This window comes from Myxocyprinus asiaticus, chromosome 2, assembly GCF_019703515.2.
Source record: "Myxocyprinus asiaticus isolate MX2 ecotype Aquarium Trade chromosome 2, UBuf_Myxa_2, whole genome shotgun sequence".
Classification (NCBI taxonomy): Eukaryota; Metazoa; Chordata; class Actinopteri; order Cypriniformes; family Catostomidae; genus Myxocyprinus; species Myxocyprinus asiaticus.
The window spans coordinates 7,649,307-7,667,538 of record NC_059345.1 but is presented as its reverse complement, the minus strand read 5'-3'; the positions used below and the strand labels follow the sequence as shown (position 1 = coordinate 7,667,538).

Genomic DNA, 18,232 nt, shown 5'->3' with positions numbered 1-18,232 from the left:
GATTACTTTTATGCAGCCTTCATGTGCTTTTTGGAGCTTCAAAGTTCTGATCACCATTCATTTGCATTGTATGAACCCACAGAGTTGAGATATTCTCCTAAAAATCTTTGTTTGTGTTCAACAGAAGAAAGTCATACACATCTGGGATGACATTTTTGGATGAACTATTCCTTTGATTTTATTTATTTTTTTACTCCCCAAAGATTAGTTTAGTAATGATTTAGAATCATTTAAGGAAATACATTTGGATACAATGTGGATCAAGCTTAAATGTCCTTTGTCACTTTATCTACATTCATCCTATATTATAAAATTTGCAACATTTACAATCCACATTAAACATGAAAATACCACTAGATAGAGGTAACACAAGACTGCTCTTAGAATTGAAATGATGTTAGACTTTTTAAATTACACCAGTGAACGCTCAGCTTTGGCTGCCATAAATAAATAAATAAATAAATAAATAAAAAATACTAAAACTAAAATAAAAACTAAACTGAAACTACTAAACACGGAGAAAACTAAACTAAAACTAACAGGCAAACTGTGAAAAATAACGAAAACTAAACTAAATTGTTATTACAAATTGAATAAAAAATAGAAATACAAACTAAATTAAAAATCCAAAACTATAATAACACACACTAAGACTATTGAGTTTAGGGTTATTTTTATTTTATTTATTAAAAAATTGTCAAACATATTGTGAATTTGTTTATTATACTTGGAGTTTTTTATACATACATTTATATTTTGTTTAAAATAATTTTTGTGCTTTTTTTTTTATTTATTTTTTTAGGCTGATTACGTCTCCTACGGTACATAAAAGTCCCAGAAATGTCAACATGTATAATCAATGTGCATCCTCTTGTACCTTCTTTACCTCTAGCCTTCTTTTCATTTAGTGTATTCCTTATTTAGTTACTGATGTTATATGTAATGTGGGCAAATTGATCTTGGCATGAATTGAACAGCACTATTTGTATTTCCTAACAGAGCTGTTCCGGGACTTTTATTTGACTTCCGGTTGAGCTCTACAAACTTCCGCTCCGTTCAACTTTAAACTCCTTTCCTCTAGACCGGGTCAAAATGGTGCGTATGTTTCACGGCGGAACACTTGTCAATCCAACCAAATCCTCTTTGTTTTCAGTTTGAGACGTTTTCTAAAGCACCAGATTGTTTAGTTAACATATTCAAGATTCGTGTTTACCTAGTGTTTTAACGATTGGCATTGCCGTGTTGAAGGATGATGTAAAATAATCCAAGTCTGACACATCTAGTGATCTTCCGATTGACACCATTAAGTTTCAGTGTATCGGGTGCAAATGTTAAACTGCGCTTGAGAGTGTTTTGGACAAATCGTCTTAAATGTTGTGATAATGTAAACATGCGTGACTTATTCGATCAAAGATAAACACTTTATTAACCCTTTATTAATGTAAAAAAAATTAAAACAACATTAAGATATATAAAAAGTCACTAGAAGCAGGTTTATTATAGTTTTTGAGTTTTTATTTCTATTTTATTTTTTATTGGTCATTACAAGTTAGTTTAGTTTACGTTGGTTTGCAGTCTTTAACTATTTTGGTTTAGTTTTCTGGTTTTAGTTTAGTTTGTTTTTTTATTTAATGTTTAGTTTGGTGTTGTTAGTTAGTATTGTTAGTTTCTAGTTTAATTAAATTTCTAAGTATGGCTGCCAAATAGAGAGACCGATATATCGGTTTTACTGATTAATCGGTGCTGATAGTCGCTTTTTGGAACTATTGGTAAAAATGTATTCAGGTAGTTGCCGATATTATTTTTATTATTTCGTCATTTCAAAATAAGAGTCCCTGGTGTGTTTCAGGCTTGTTTATACTTAAAAGCTCCGCGCTATGAACCAAGTTTTTTTTTTTTTTTTTTAGTTTTGGGATTTTGGTTGAACAAAATGCATCTGGGATTTTATTCATTTTGGACTCCTTGTCTTTGCCTGCCATAGTAAAGAGTAAAGTTTTTTGTGTGTGTGTGTGACGTATTATAATTGATTTTAAAAACTATCGGCTTATTATATATCGGTTATCGGCCTATATTACCACCATGGCTATTGGTATCGGCAAAATCCATTATCGGTGGCTGCGTAACTACTGCCAAAAAATGTTTACTGATATAATGTAAATATGCTCAACGTTGTTAAATCTTTAGGGCTGTTTTGTCTTTTGTTAACGCCGTCTAGTAGCATTTTTATGTCTAATGAAGGTGGATTTTCAACGTTTCAAATTTTATAATATACTGTGTATCAAAAATTACAATTGATTTGAAGTCTTTTTTTAAATTTTTGTTTGGAGTATTTTAGTTGAGTTAAAAGTTTTTTTACAAACATGTTACATTTTTTATTTCAGTTAATGAACATTTTTAGTTTTCGTTAACAAAAATAACATTTGCCTAGAAGTGGTGGGGAGTTTGATTCTTTTCACTGACTCAAGTCTTTCGAAGCTGTTTACCAAAGAGATTCGTTCAGTCGCTATTTCTGCAGATTACGGCTATAAATGAGCGTTTTTAATGTGTAATGAGTGAGTCATTAAATCATTGATTCATCTGATTCAAAACGATGGAATTGAACTAAAAAGATTTGTTAAAAAAAACATTGATTCATTAACAAATGCACCTCCAGTATTCCCTCATTGTCATTCACACCACTCATATCACTTTCCTGTCTGAAGCGATATGTGTTTTGGGTAAGTTTTACCCAGATAACACACGTGCATCTCCGATATGTCCGTTTTTGATCTTTTAATCTGGAAAGCATCACAATCTAAATAACATCTGCTAAGCATCTTAAAAAGATCAGATTTACAAATATAAATCATAAACGTCTTAAAAACATCTGCTGAATGTCTTATTGACATCTGAGACATAACTGTTGACGTACGTCTTTTAGACGTATTGCAGATGAACAAACAACGGAAAATGCATCTTCCAGATGTAAACGCATACATCATGTAGACGACTGGGTGATGTACGTGTGCTATCAGGGCAGGGTAGTCTGAGACACAATCTCTGATAAAATGCATTTGAACTTGCAAAAAGGTCCCGTGTGACCCTAATTCATCCTAGTGTGCTACTGTGTTGACAGGGACGTGTGAGGACGAAGACGGTGAAGAAAGCTGCTCGGGTCATCATAGAGAAGTACTACACCCGTCTGGGCAATGACTTCCACATCAACAAGAGGGTGTGTGAGGAGATCGCCATCATCCCCAGCAAACCTCTGCGGAACAAGATAGCGGGGTGAGTAGAAAAGCTCTCCAGAGACGGACAGTATGTGACCTGCTCCATCATTTTCAGTCACTTTGTCGCAGTAACACATTTTGAGTGTTTGCACTAAATTAAAAAGGAAAGTATTTCAATGATTACGTCAGCCAACATGTAAATGATCATATCTAGAGAAGAGTAGAAACACAATACCGTTAGAAAGTTTAGACTTTCCTTACTATAGTGCATAAAACTCGGTGTTTTTGGGTCAAAATGACTCCGATGGAGCTGGTCATACATTTTTGAAGTACTTTGGACAGGGTTCCCGTGAATATGGAAAACCTAGAAATGTCAGAATTGTACTGTTCTGATGTCCATGCCTGGAAGCGTCATGAAAGCTTTATTTAATACAATGCTTTATTTGTTAGATATTGCTTTTTGTTAGTGCTTATAAAGAATAAAACTTGCCTGTAAAACCGTCCGTCTGTCTGTTGAGGATTTCATTGGAGACATTTGTACACAAGTATTTTAATTGTTTAAAGGAATATTCTGGGTTCAATACAAGTTAAGCTAAATTGACGGAATTTGTGGCATAATGTTGAATACCACTAAAATTAATTTTGAATCATCTCCATTTCTTAAAAAAACAGAAAAAACCAAAAAAAAAAACGAGGTTACATTGAGACACTTACAATGGAAGTGAATGGGGACAATTTTTGGACTGTTTAAAGGCAGAAATGTGACACTTATAATTTTATAAAAGCACTTACATGAATTTAAAACGTATTATTTGAGTTATATAAATAATCGTTTTTACGGTTGTTTAAGGGTTTATGTTGTTGCATTGTCATGGCACTAAGTTGTAACATTGGCTATAACTTCACACAAAGAGTTTAATAAGTGATTTCATCACACTAAGGGGCCGTTTACACGACAACGGCATTTTGGGGCCTGAAAACGCAAACTTTTGAAAACGGGTTTCAAAGTGCAAGTTTTTGAAAACGATGCCGTTATCGTCTCTATGTAAACATACAAAAACGCGAATTTGTGAAAACAATGACGTCATGCGCACGCGTATTACGTGTTCAGTCTATAGGCATGCGCAGGAGTACTTGAAAACAACGCGCGAGACATTCAAAACTACAATGGCGGACTACAGGACTATGTTTGTGCTGCTCAAGATTTTGAGTTTATTGACGCTTCTCCAGCAAAGTGTAGATTTACTGCATCACTACTACGACCAGCGATCGCCATCTTCATTGTTTGTATTCACCGCTCTGTGGAAGAACGCATGTGTGTGCAGGCGCGTAGTGTTTCTTTACAAAGTGACATCGCCAACTACCGACCTGGCATGCATAATACAGCGTTTTTATTTGTTTTCGTGGATCCGTGTGAAAGGGGATTGTTTTGACAACGTTGTCGTCTGTACGTGAAGCTTTTCAAAAACGTTTCTATTTTTAGTACATCGTTGTCATGTAAACGTACCCTAAATTCATGTTAACGCGCATATTGTTTATATCTTGTGGCTATACTTTGGAAACAGTGAGTATTTTTACGTTTAAAAATGCGCCCCATTCACTTTCATTGAAAGTGCCTCACTGGAACCCAGATTTTTGCTTTAAGAAATGAAGTTGAAATATTTTTTTGTGGTAATCAGTGTTATGCCACAAATGCTGTCGATTAAGCTTAACTTGTATTGAACCCGGAATATTCCTTTAAAATATTTCCTATTCATTCATGGACACTATACTTTAAAAAGGCACCGTCTTTTGGATGAGATGTTAAACCGAGGTCCTGACTGTCTGTGGTCATTAAAAATCCCAGATTCCCCCCATTGGCCCTTCTCAATCATGGCCTCATAATAATCCCCATCCATTAATTGGCTACATCACTCTACTCTCCTCTCCATCAATAGCTGGTGTGTTCTGAGCGTTCTGGTGCACTATGGCTGCCATCGCATCATCCAGGTGGATGCTGCACACTGGTGGTGGTTGAGGAGATTCCCCCTATACTATGTAAAGTGCTTTGAGTGCCTAGAAAAGCGCTATATAAATGTAAGGTGGTATTATTATTATAAAATTGGTACCTGACATACAAATGGAAATCTGCCTCCTTAATCTCTGAAAAATGATTTTTAAGCAATCCTTAGTCAGTAAGTGTTAATGACTGGAAAAGCCATTGAAATGCAACAATATCACGCTACATGAATATAGTAATCAATTCAGTACCATAGTGTTACCATCTGATATCGTCCCTGTACCATTGTTTTTTGGTTTTTGTTTGTTTTGTTAAGGGGAAGCAGGTGCTTTTACATTGTGGTGGTTTTGGGTGGTGCCTTTACATTGAAACACGTTTTTGCTGTCTGTTTGCACTGTCTGCAGTTATGTGACTCATCTGATGAAGCGCATTCAGAGAGGTCCAGTCAGAGGCATCTCCATCAAACTACAGGAGGAGGAGAGAGAGAGACGAGATAACTACGTCCCTGAGGTCAGTGAGAGTTCAAGACACTTAATATGAAGTCATCAGAAGGTCCAAACAGAGTCTATTACTATCGTTTGAATATGTCCAATTCTGCACATCGCCCACCTCCTATATTCGCTTGTTTATTAATTAAAACTTAAAGCAAGCATCACGTTTACTATTGCTCCTACTAAAGGGATATTTACACTTGGTCACTTAATGTGTTTTTACTGATCAGATTGCTATCCGATTGAATAAGCACATTCCATTTACACTTGGCCCCATCAATGTGTCTCTGTCAAACTTTTAATTCCCACCCTATATGCAAAAAAAAAAAAAAAAAAAAAAGTTCACGTCTGTGATTATGCTAATGCTGGGCAGAAAAAGATGTGATTTAGAAGTGACTTTGGCCTGCCCATGCTCATCACACAGTTCTGGGAGCACTATGTGTATGTGTGTTCCTCCTTATGTCTTTGCCTTGTGGATGTATAATATATTTTTCAGAAGTGTCCATAAACATTCTCTTTGGCACAGTTCAAATTTTTATTCGACCTATTCGCTCTGCAAACTCTTTGGATTTTCAGGACACCATTATTTCAGGATGACCAGAGCAACATTTTGGATGCGATGGTTTGTCATCTGGTTAGTCCAGTTATGAAATTGTTCAGTCACGTGACTTTTTTTTAAAAATGCGCATCTTGTATTCCTAATAAATTCAATAGGAGTTTATTTGGTAAATGTGTTTCCATCATAGTTTATGCGCGTTTCTTCTTATCAAATAAAACATTTATTCACCTCAAGCGAGTGCATATGATTTTTATGCACATTTTGGAGATTTTATTCGCACCTTGGTGTTCCCATCCAGCAGTTTTTATGCAATATCCCAGAATGCACATAAAAATACGTGAATGGAAACCCAGGGAAGGCGGGACCTGATAGACTTGACACGATATCATAATTTGTTCACATTCAAACCGACTAACACCGGTATTACCGCTGATTGGATGCTAAGTGGTACTATAGGGTAAGTTTTCGTTAAGCAGTAGCCTACACAATAATGCAAGGCAGCTTTTTTTTTTCAAACTTTGAACTTTATTTTGTATTTATTTTAACGAAAAATTGTAACGAAACTGAAAAAAAGTGCAATTAAAATGTGTGTTGTTCAACTTTTTGAAAGATGGCTTTTCAACAGGGCGAAGGGCAAAATCTCTTTGGCAGCAAACCTACTTCATCCATGCATTCTCTCCATCATGGGCTACCGGTCGGGTATTTCGTTGTCCGGGCAAATACATCACTTATTGTGGGTTGTTGCGGGTTTGATGTTGGTGTTTTATTACTTTTCATCCCAGGACCCAGTTTAGCTACTTCAGAAGAGTAATGACTTTGAATGAATTTTTGTTCCCTCCTAGGGCTGGGCGATATGCAAGAAATATGTTCACAATATTCATATTTAAAAAAAAAATCACTATCCTATTATATCGTCAACCTCCCGGCTGAGGGATCGGTGAATATTCTTGCTTTAGTGATTCTGCAATGCAAATTAAATTCATTGGTTTAAGTTTTTCATTTTTTAAATAAAAGACATTTCTAAATTCAAATTGCACTTCAAACAAAATGAAAAAGCGATTAAAATAAAGTGGACAAAAAAAAAAAGAAAAATCACATAACCACCTTTCCATTTACCGACACGCAAGTATACTTCTGTGACAACAGGTGGAAAATTACTAATACAAATTAAGATCTAAAAACAATTATAAATGTAAACATAATAATTATAATGATGATAATCACTGGAACATAAATCATGGTTCGAGTTGAACGTGTTTAATATTATTTAATGATTTAATCACAGATGTATAGGCTATATATAAAGTGACCCTGCAGAGTTGCGCTCACAATGAACTGCTGTGGAGATGGTCTGAGGACATTTGCAGCATTCTCATAGATGATACTATTCTTGCATAACATTTTCAGAAGACTGAAACAAAGAAAGAGTGAGAAACTTTTACATACGCATGTTCTGCACGCCTCCGAACAAACAGCACGTCAGACATGCACATAGACGCTTTTCTGTCATCAGTTCTTAAAAATATAATAAAATGTGTTTCTTCAAGCGTGTGTCTGTGTAACTAACAGCATTTCTTGTGTCATTCTGAATCCGAGACATCTTACGGTTACCCACCATGCACATTATATTTGCTACCTGCAATTAAACGTCTTCTGTCAGTGTGCATACTTTGCTGCCTGTGTAATTTGATACGTTGGTAAAGAACATCTGTCTTTCAATGCATTATTTAGGTTCATTTATCATGGGTCACAAACTATTCTTTATTTAAGGCTATTCTATTCGTTAGGCTATTGTATTGATATTGGAAGTTCAATTCATAATGTTTCCCCCTTTTACCCGGTATAAAATTTCACACCGGTGTTCTCCCTTGTACATAGTAAAACCGGTGACACCGTACACCGTGGCAACCCTAGGACCTGAGCCATAGTGACCTCAGTATCATAGAGTCTTGGGTGTGGGCTCTATGAGTTGAGGGTAACACAAAAAAATGTGGGGAAATAATTTAAATTAATACACTTAAGATATCCAAGCATTGGCATTTTCCTCTTAATATTGTTAGTTCAGTGTATTTTAATACATTTAGACTGTTTAGTGCAAAATTATAATAGTTTAATTACATGTATACAAGATGCATATGAGTTCATTAAAACGTCACGTTATGGATCGTGGGATATTTCGGACCTGTTGCTCTGACCCAGGCTGAAACAGAGTTTGACACCCCTGAGCTAAGCTATTGTGGTCCTGCACATGCAGTCGTTATGCCACTCAACACACATATGAACAGTACTGTGCTTGTCATATAGGCTCATGTACCTTTTGTGTGTATTTTGTGATTTCAGGTTTCTGCTTTGGATCAGGAGATGATTGAAGTAGACCCAGACACAAAGGAGATGTTGAAGATTCTCGTAAGTGGATTTGATCATAATTGGAGTTTAACTTGTGGAGTTGTTTACTTTTGAAATTGATCAAAAATTGGTGCTGACTGGCAAATAACCTGGAAACCAAATTTAGCAAACATGTTCATGAGATGTCAGTAAAATATCAGTACAGCAGTACACTTGTTTTGACGAGTGTATACTAACTCGTCTTTCTCCAATTGCAGGACTTTGCCAGCCTCTCCAACCTGCAGGTCACCCAGCCAAGTGTTGGAATGAACTTCAAAACACCCAGAGGAGTCTAGATGTGTGTGTAATTTATCAAGAGATAATAAAGACTGCAAAAAACATCTTTGTGAAGTCATCTTTTCTGCATTTTTGGTCTTCACCTTTCTCAAAAATAACTCTTACATGCAAAGACAAAGTCTCTGATCTAACTTTTTGTAGTTACAGTGATCTTATAATTACATGTTAAAGCATGTTAGCTAACCGTGTGCTCTAAACTCTACTTGTGTTACTGTAATAGTAAACAGTCTAGAAACATGTCATAAACCTGGAATCTAATTTACAAACCAGAGTTCCCATAGTCACAGAAAAATTGGACATCACTGCAAAGCCTGAAAAAGTTATGAAAGTTACAATATAGAAATTTTCATTATTTTAAGAGTGAAATGTTTTTTCGATTTTTCTAAATATTTCATCTGCTAGAAATGGCTCTCAGTCTCTATAAACGTTTTAAAATTTATGATATAAAAAAAACCCCCGGAAAAGTCGTAGAAATTTATTGTGACGGAATCCTGGAAAAATGGAAAAGCAACGTTAAAAATAAGCATTTGCATGTAAAATAAGAGACAACAAAAACAATGTTTTGGAATATTTTTAAAAAAAGCCACAGAGTATTCTATAGACAGCAAGAAAATCTTTGTACAGAAATAAGCAACAGAATTCTGTATATGCAACACAGTAAAACCTGCCGCTCAAATATCATTTCAGAGGCAAAAGAACGTAAGACCAGCTGCCTATACTAAACTATTACACTACAATACACAAATAGAGCTTTATATTCAAAACAGGATATGTAAAAATGTTTTTTATTTTTATCTTTTCTTGAAATTGTTGAAAAACTGCAATAAAGGTTTGACTGTCTACAATGTAACATGTTAACCCAAATAGGTAAAGTTTTTTTTTTTACCAAGCTTTTCAACGTGTTCCTTCAACATGACCCAGAATGTATTACAGTCAAGAATGAAAATGTTTGAGACATTAAATTCATAAAACAATTATGACTGCTGTTACATATTTTCTTTGGGTAAAATGACAGCTCAAAACCATATCCAGCAGGGTAGGAAAAGTTGGGTTTTATGCTTTTCACATTAAAAATCTATACAAGTACTTCATATGAAACAAATAGATAAAGAAACTTAATGGAAAATCAAAAATGAACACTGGGAGTCCTGTATATGTATGTATGTGTATATAAAGAAGAATTTGCACTGTGTTGCATGAAAAACACAGAGGGTAAAATCTCACAGTGAATGTTGTCATCCATTAATTCATTACATAAGAAATGCAACAAGCTCCTTTAAGCAAAAATAAACTATGTAAAGCATTTTCATAAGTACCAATTGTGTTTATTTATCATTTATTTATTTGTATAACCCAGTGTCAGAAATTGACCAGGGCTCAGGCCAAAATTGCCCGGTATATTATTATGGAAGTATATTTATGTCAAATATCTTTGAAATGACAAAAGCACACTGAATTGAGCTCATTTAAAAAAATAACCCATTGCATTAACAGTGCTTGCATTTTGGGGGGATTCAGTTTCATGTGGCTGTATATTTAAGCTGTGAATATTTCAATTAAAAAGATTTCAAACAAAATTTCCTCATTAAAAATTCTGTAATATTAACTTAAAATATTCAGTTATTTTAATTTCATCTTCATTATTCGACAGGTATTATTTGGTCAAGCATGGTTATATATCACTATTCAAATTTACCTCTAATATTTCAGTGGTTCAAATTTAGTTGGAAATTCAACCTTGAATATTCTGGCATTGCAGGAAAAGCAGTAGAGTGCCGATGCACAATCTTCACTTGCTGCTACTAGACTTCACCACTAGGTGGTGCAACCGGGTGTCAATGAAGACCAAGAGTAACGGAGACGTCAAGGACAATTGCCAATTTTGATAAATCAATTAAACAAATTTGACAAAGACATTTTCAACAGTTTCTTCAGTTTGACACCACTTTACTATGTGTTTCATCTTCCGTTTTATCTGAGTGAGGCAGTTCAAACTCAGACTGCCATTTATCTTGTTATATACATTTGTTCACAGTGAATGCTTACCCAATCATTGCAGTCAACCCAAGAGGATATAACTCTGCTTTTAAGATGATTAAACCAGGTATTTTTGAGTAATTCAACTCTTGTTTGGAAAATTGCTTTAATTAAAGCAAGAAACTATTGCTTTAAAGCAGAAACACTGAAGAAAAAGTTTAAATTTGACTTTATTGTCAAATTAGTTTAATTGATTTAAGGTTTATTTGTTGACTTCCTCTCCCTGTTACTCTTGGTCTTCATCGACACCTGGTTGCCCCACCTAGTGGTGAAGTCTAGTAGCAGCAAGTGAAGATTGTGCATCAGCACTCTACTGCTTTTCCTGCAATGCCAGGATATACAAGGTTGAATTTCCAACAAAATTTGAACCACTGAAATATTAGAGGCAAAGTGAAATATAATGGACCTAATATTACTTGATCAACAATAAAGATGAAATTTTAATATAACTGAATATTTTGGTTTTGAACTTTGGAAAGTGACCATTTGTTATTGAATTTTTAATGATGCAATTTTTTTCAATTGAAATATTAACAGCTTAAATATACGGCGTCCCCAGAAAATACAAGTACTGTTAATGCAACACTTTTATATTTCAATTAGTGCCATTTCAGTGCATTTTTTTTTTTCAAAGACATTTGTCAGTGATGTAATTCCATATTATTTAAACTGTAATTTTAAAAAAAATTTTTTTTAGCATTGTATATATTTATTAATATTCAATTTTAGGCTTGTCTAGTTCTGGGTTATGATTAACATTTCAATTAAAGTATTTAACATGGACAACACATTTTCAGTTATACGTTAGAAAATATACGCCCTCATAAAAATTAAAAAGTTCCCGAAACTCTATTCCAGGGGGCAAATATTGCCACTTAATAATGATAATATTAAAAAAAAAGTAATTTCTGACACTGGTATAACCTAAAGTTTTGAGTTTCAGCACCAAAGGCTGACAGCATATGTGATCGAGGTCTATGATATCGTACAGACAGAGAGACATTTCAACATTACAGACTAAATATTAGTGTTATGTGATAAAGATTGATAAACATTTTGAATGAAAACTTAATTCCCTCTTTGAAAACAACAGCTACTGATTTGTCATTCTAGACAAATGTAGGCAATTTCTGAAGGGAACTCCCATTTTAAACAAAAGGCATAAGAGACCGTTCACACCGAACTTGTTTTGCATCTGTTCGTGCCGTTGTTTTTGTTTTTAACCATTTTTTGCAAAGTAAACATGCGCTAGATGGACATCTTTGACCACTGCAGCACGTCTCACATTTATCAGTGTCTCACGCATAAACACTGCCTTTTTTAGACACTGTGTCATGTTAAAAGAACATTTAAACCGTTTAAAATCACATCTTGAGACACCTGCACTGTGCCCATTCTTTTAATTGTTCTGTTATTCATAGCGCTGCATCTAGATTTTATAACGCAAGAACGTGTTCGGTCTGAACAGCCCCTGTTCGTACAAGGGGAAATCAATGTTACAGAATGCAAAAGGAAAAAGCAGCATTTGACTGAACGGAAACTGTCGTATGGTGGTCAATAGGGGTTAAAAACATGAGCCTGTTTTAAACATATATACAAAATGATAGGTGTATACTGTATGCATATAAAACAATACAAAACATTTTAAAGAAAATAATAAGACATGGCACATTAAAAATGCTTAATACAAAATGACTTGCAGAAATAAAAATGTCAAAAATTTACCTCACTGGAACAGGGGGGAGTGGGCAATATATACACCAATCAGCCACAACATTAAATCCACCTGCCTATATTGTGCCGCCAAATCAGCACCCGCTAATCTTCTCACCACAATTGTACAGAGTGGTTATCTGAGTTACCGTAGACTTTGTCAGTTCGAACCAGTCTGGCCATTCTCTGTTGACCTCTCTCATCAACAAGGCGTTTTTGTCAACAGAACTGTCGCTCACTGGACGTTTTTTGTTTTTGGCACCATTCTGAGTAAACTCTAGAGACTGTTGTGTGTGAAAATCCCAGGAGATCAGCAGTTACTGAAATACTCAAACCGGCCCAACTGGCACCAACAATCATCCATTCAATTATCTAATCAGCCAATCGTGTGGCAGCAGTGCAGTGCATAAAATCATGCAGATACAGGTCAGGAGCTTCAGTTAATGTTCACATCAACCATCAGAATGGAGAAAATGTGATCTTAGTGATTTGGACCATGGCATGATTGTTGGCATGAGGGGACCTACACAATATTAGGCAGGTGGTTTTAATGTTGTGGCTGATCGGTGTATATGGATACAACAACAACAACAAAAACAACATACAAAGAAAAGATACAAATGAAACACTGTAAATTGTGCCTTATGAGCACCAACACATACACCAGCATATTGTACTTCTCCTTTTTTTCCCCACAGAGTAATAAAATGAGTCTTTTGAAAACGGACTCCATTGAAACCAAAGGAAAAGTTTGAGGATGACTGAACTTTTCCGCTGAGGAAAAAATAAATCACAATCATTTGTTTGAAGGAACTGGCTGTTCTTTTCTCAGAATGTCCACTGTCCTCAAGATGGGTTTGTCCTTCCTGAGAGAAAGCAAAGTAAACGTCCATGTTTTTACACTCTCACTCTCTGTCTCTCTCCATTTAGTGAATGATTGAGAACTCCTCTGTGTTGAACATCCCCCTGTGGCAGGTGAGGGCTAGTGTTAGTGTGAGGATTGTGCTCAGGCTGTCGTGATGGCGTTTAGGTCCTTCATTAAGCCCTCCAGATGGGCCATTTCCTCCGATAACTCGTCCGTCTCATAATTCTGAGGCACAGGAAGAAGGTTACTGCGGGGTGGGGACGAAGGGTGGGGTATGTTAGGGTGAGCTGGGGTTTGGGTTAAATGGGGGTTTAGGAAGGGAGGGTCAATGGTACTGCAGAAAGCAAAAAGCAAATGGGTAATCACACAGCACAGCCACAAGCATTGGTAATTTGATAGAGGGGGTTTGGTAGTGTGGTGCATAATGCAGAACAAACGAGAAACATTCAGCATTTTCAATAAATTAATTTCATACAATCACAAAATTATAATACATTTTAATAAGCGGGCAATAAAAACAGCCGTTAAAAAGGGAAAGCGGGTAAAGATTTGAGAGAGAAGAAAAAAGTTAACATTTTATTTTACATTTAAACGAACATAATTGAAAAATGTAAATCTATTCAAGACATACAGGATAAAACAAAACAGGATCATTCCTAATTCTAAGTAACTAATAAGACATTCTTACTATACTTAAAATTTTTTGTCCTCGTTACAATTTTTAAAGATGGAAATCATATTGCTTTTATCACAATATCAAACTTAAGTAAACTGTGGTGATTTATATATACATATATACCGTATATACCGTATACCATATATATATATATACACACACACACACACACACACACAGTATATATATATATATATATATAGTATTTCAGGACATATTTATTTATAGGATACATGCAATTTGTTAATTTTTAAAAAGCTAAAATGTGATCAAAATTTTTTTTGTTAAATAAATATTTTCATTAAATAATTAAGATAATTATTTAAATATTCAAATAAGTACAAATTATATATATATATATACAGTTGTGGCCAAAAATATTGACACCCTTGGTAAATATGAGCAAAGAAGGCTGTGAAAAAAATCTGCATTGCTTATCCTTTTGATCTTTCATTAAAAAAATCACAAAAATCTAACCTTTAATTGAAGTAAAACAATTGAACCAGGGGAAATATCTCATTATTAAATAAAGATTTTTCTACCTAAAATGCATTGGCCATAATTATTGGCACCCTTTTATTCAATACTTTACTTCTAAGATAACAGCTCTGAGTCTTCTTTTATAATGCCTAATGAGGTTGGAGAACACCTGGCAAGTGATCTGAGACCATTCTTCCATACAAAATCTCTTCAGATCCTCCAAATTCAGAGGTCCATGTTGGTGGACTCTACTCTTCAGCTCACCCCACAAATTCTCTATGGGGTTCAGGTCAGGGGAATGGGATGGCCATGGCAGAACATTGATTTTGTGGTCAGTGAACCATTTTTGTGTTGATTTTGATGTTTGTTTTGGATCATTGTCCTGCTGGAAGATCCAACCAGGGCCCATTGTAAGCTTTCTGGCAGAGGCAGTCAGGTTTTGATTTTTTTATCTGTTGGTATTTGTTAGAGTCCGTGATGCCATGTATCTGAACAAGATGTCCAGGACCTCTGGCAGAAAAACAGCCCCACAACATTAAAGCACCACATTTAACCATGGGCATGGGGTACTACTACATCTCTGTGTGCGCCAAACCCATCTCTGGTGTTTGCTGCCAAAAAGCTCATTTTTTGTTTTATCTGACCATAGAACCCGGTCCCGTTTGAAGTTCCAGTAGTGTCTGGCAAACTGAAGATGCTTGAGTTTGTTGTTGGATGAGAGCTGAGACTTTTTTTCTTGAAACCCTCCCAAACAACTTGTGGTGATGTAGGTGATGTCTGATATTTTTTTGAGACTTTCTGACCCCAAGACCCAACTACTTCCTGCAATTCTCCAGCTGTGATCATTTTGGCCACTTGAACCATCCTCCTCACTGTGCGTGGAGACAATATAGACACGTGTCCTTTTCCAGGCCGATTCTTAAGATCTCCAGTTGATTGGAACTTGTTCATTTTTGCCCTGATGGTGCAAATGGCCATTTTCAAATGCTTTGGCTATTTTCTTATAGCCACTTCCCATTTTGTGAAGCTCAACATCCTTTTGCCGCACATCAGAACTATATTCTTTAATCTAACCCATTGTGATGGATGATTAAGGGGATTTGGCCTGTGTGTTACCTCATATTTATACCCCTGGGAGGAAGTCATGGCTGAATAATTTCATGTTCCTAGTCACCCAGGTGCATTAAAAAAATGTAAAATATGAATGGAAATATACTACAGACATATTTTACTCATAAGAATTTCTAGGGGGGCCAATAATTGTGGCCAACGTGTTTTGGAGGAAAATATTAAGTATTGAGATATTTCACCTCTTTCAATTATTTTACTTCAATTAAAGGTTAGATCAAAGATCAAAAGGATAAACTCATATTTGCTCATATTTACCAAGGGTGCCAATATTTTTGGCCATTACTGGCTTATAGAAGTATAAAGATACTAACAGAAGTACTCACGCTCCCGCCATCTTCATGCAGTCTGCTGCTGTCCGACATGTCCGGTGCATTTGGCACTATGACAGGCATGGGAGTTCGCGTCCTTCCTAGTGTACCGATAGAAGCTGTCTTAACCGAGTGCGGCCCTATAACAGTAGCACAAGTCAGTTCCATTAGTATTATTGCATTCTATTTCCCAACAAATCTTTGTAAAGATGCCCAAACCATCAAATTCTTTTAAATTGTTTGTAGAGAGAGGACATACATCCGAAATTGGTTCCTATCTTAAACACAGAAATTCTTCCAGCAGTTTTTGAAATTTGTCTTCCTCTGCAGCTCCTCTAAATTCTGGTGTCCCGCAAGGCTCAGTTCTAGGTCCTAGATTATTCTCACTGTATACGTGTCCTTTGGGCTCAATTTCCACAAACATAACATTTCTTATCATCTCTATGCTGACGACACAGTTTCACTTAAACCAGGAGGCATTCATTAATTTAATCCCCTCATTTGCTGCTTGGAAGAGGGTAAATATTGGTTAGCAAGAAAACTTTTTACAGCTCAATACTGATAAGACGGATGGTACTATATTTGACCTATGTAAATCCAGCAATGGCATTGCTAACTGATCATTTCGATAAATGTACACCAGCAGTCAAAGGTTTAGACAAGTTTACTATCTTCCTCATTTTAGAATATTAGTTAAGTCATCAAAACTATAAAATATCACAAATGGAAGTATGGGATCATATGCATGATGATCGTAATGAGGTGTTTTCAATGCATGAGCAGGCTGGCTTAACACTTTAATTGTGAAGCATGCATCACTTTTAATTTTGCAGTTTAATTATCACACTTGGATATATCGCAATTTGAATATCATTAATTGTGCATTCAAGCATAACTTTTTGTCCAAATATGTCATATTCCATGACATCCTGCGTTTTAAAGCTAATGCCATTTTTATGACTAGATTCTGTGATTCTGTCCTTGTTTTCCACATACTATGTGGTAACCACGGTATAAGCAGACTCCGATCATTGAATTATTGAATTCACATCCAGAGATGTGAAGGCCGAATCACCACGATACCAATTTAAGGTATGAATTAGTAAAAAAAAAAAAAAATAAAAAATAAAAATCAGTGGTCCGATCGTCATCATTGTCTATAGATTATAACTCAAATGTTTTTGTGGTTAACACAACAGCAATGTTGGAACGAAAAAAATCTTATTTTGTACTATATCTATACCTGAACTATTTTGTCGGAGCAAAGCAAAGGTCATCTCAGCAGATGAGCAGAGAATGTATGTGTCAGGGATTTGTTCATGACAGTTGTTTCACAATGCAGTTGCAAGCAGTGACAAAACTAAACAAATTTGTGTATTTGACTCCTATTCTGAGTCCTGATCATTACCATGTTTTTGTACATGTGACAAAAACCTTGTTAGCAAAATAATCAAACAGTTCTATCATACTAAAATATTTTCCAGGACGAATACTTTTTTTCCAGGACATTTAGGAATTTTTCTAATTTTCCATGACTTTTCCATGATTGGAAAACAGCATTGCAAAATTCCAGGTTTTCCAGGATGCGTGGGAACAGTCATGGTTTTTCTGGTTCTACTTGTTGAAATAATATTTTGTGTCTAACCACATTACAGTTATAATTATATAAAAAGTAAATGTTTACAGCAGTGGATTTCCATAAAATTAAAAGGTAAATTTTTTACTGTTTAACTTTAGCTCGAGCTCAGAGCTGATTGGTCCGTGCTTTCTGCACGTCATTTAGAATGTTAATTTTGATGCGTCCAGTGTAGACAGCCTCAACCCGTAGCAGCACGTCACATCAGCATGCGGCTGATGTAGACAGGATGTTAGTCTTTTGTCACGATTCCAAATCACGATTTTCTATATGCTTCGGGTCAGTTTTATAAACCCTGTTGATGGACAAATAATTTCACATATTTTTTTAGGGCTGACGAATGATTATAATTTTTAATCGAAATAATTACATGATATGCCGATTAATTATTCGCATTTATAAATATTTGCTGAGAAAGGCCCTCAAATAACAATAATTTACTATAT

General features: G+C 35.3%; 2 protein-coding genes across 13 annotated transcripts in view; one reads left to right on the top strand and one right to left on the bottom strand.

Moving 5' to 3' along the window:
• The first annotated feature begins 1,002 nt into the window (after window positions 1-1,002).
• On the top strand, window positions 1,003-8,984 carry LOC127412115 (40S ribosomal protein S17-like). Its single transcript, XM_051648207.1, has 5 exons — window positions 1,003-1,095; window positions 3,116-3,267; window positions 5,613-5,718; window positions 8,599-8,664; window positions 8,862-8,984. Exons 1-5 carry the CDS (start codon window positions 1,093-1,095, stop codon window positions 8,937-8,939), a joined length of 405 nt encoding a protein of 134 aa, XP_051504167.1. The 5' UTR covers window positions 1,003-1,092; the 3' UTR covers window positions 8,940-8,984.
• A 2,301-nt stretch (window positions 8,985-11,285) lies between these two features.
• The window catches only part of LOC127411912 (neogenin-like), a 251,656-nt gene continuing 244,709 nt past the window's right edge, over window positions 11,286-18,232 (bottom strand). For 6 of the 12 annotated variants that reach the window (XM_051647809.1, XM_051647818.1, XM_051647887.1 and 3 more), the window contains 2 exons: window positions 16,154-16,290; window positions 11,286-13,780 (listed from right to left, as the gene is read on the bottom strand). In XM_051647809.1, coding sequence (XP_051503769.1) covers window positions 13,697-13,780; window positions 16,154-16,290 — 221 coding nt within the window. In that variant the 3' untranslated portion in view covers window positions 11,286-13,696. Of the gene's footprint in view, window positions 13,890-16,153; window positions 16,291-18,232 lie in introns of all 12 variants that reach the window. The other 6 variants (XM_051647826.1, XM_051647906.1, XM_051647853.1 and 3 more) reach the window with 4 other exon arrangements.

Bases quoted from the DNA above. Each gene is read 5' to 3' on its own strand.
- LOC127412115 (XM_051648207.1), top strand. The intron at 5,719-8,598 runs GTCAGTGAGAGT...TTGTGATTTCAG, and splicing joins GAGATAACTACGTCCCTGAG to GTTTCTGCTTTGGATCAGGA. The intron at 8,665-8,861 runs GTAAGTGGATTT...CTCCAATTGCAG, and splicing joins AGGAGATGTTGAAGATTCTC to GACTTTGCCAGCCTCTCCAA.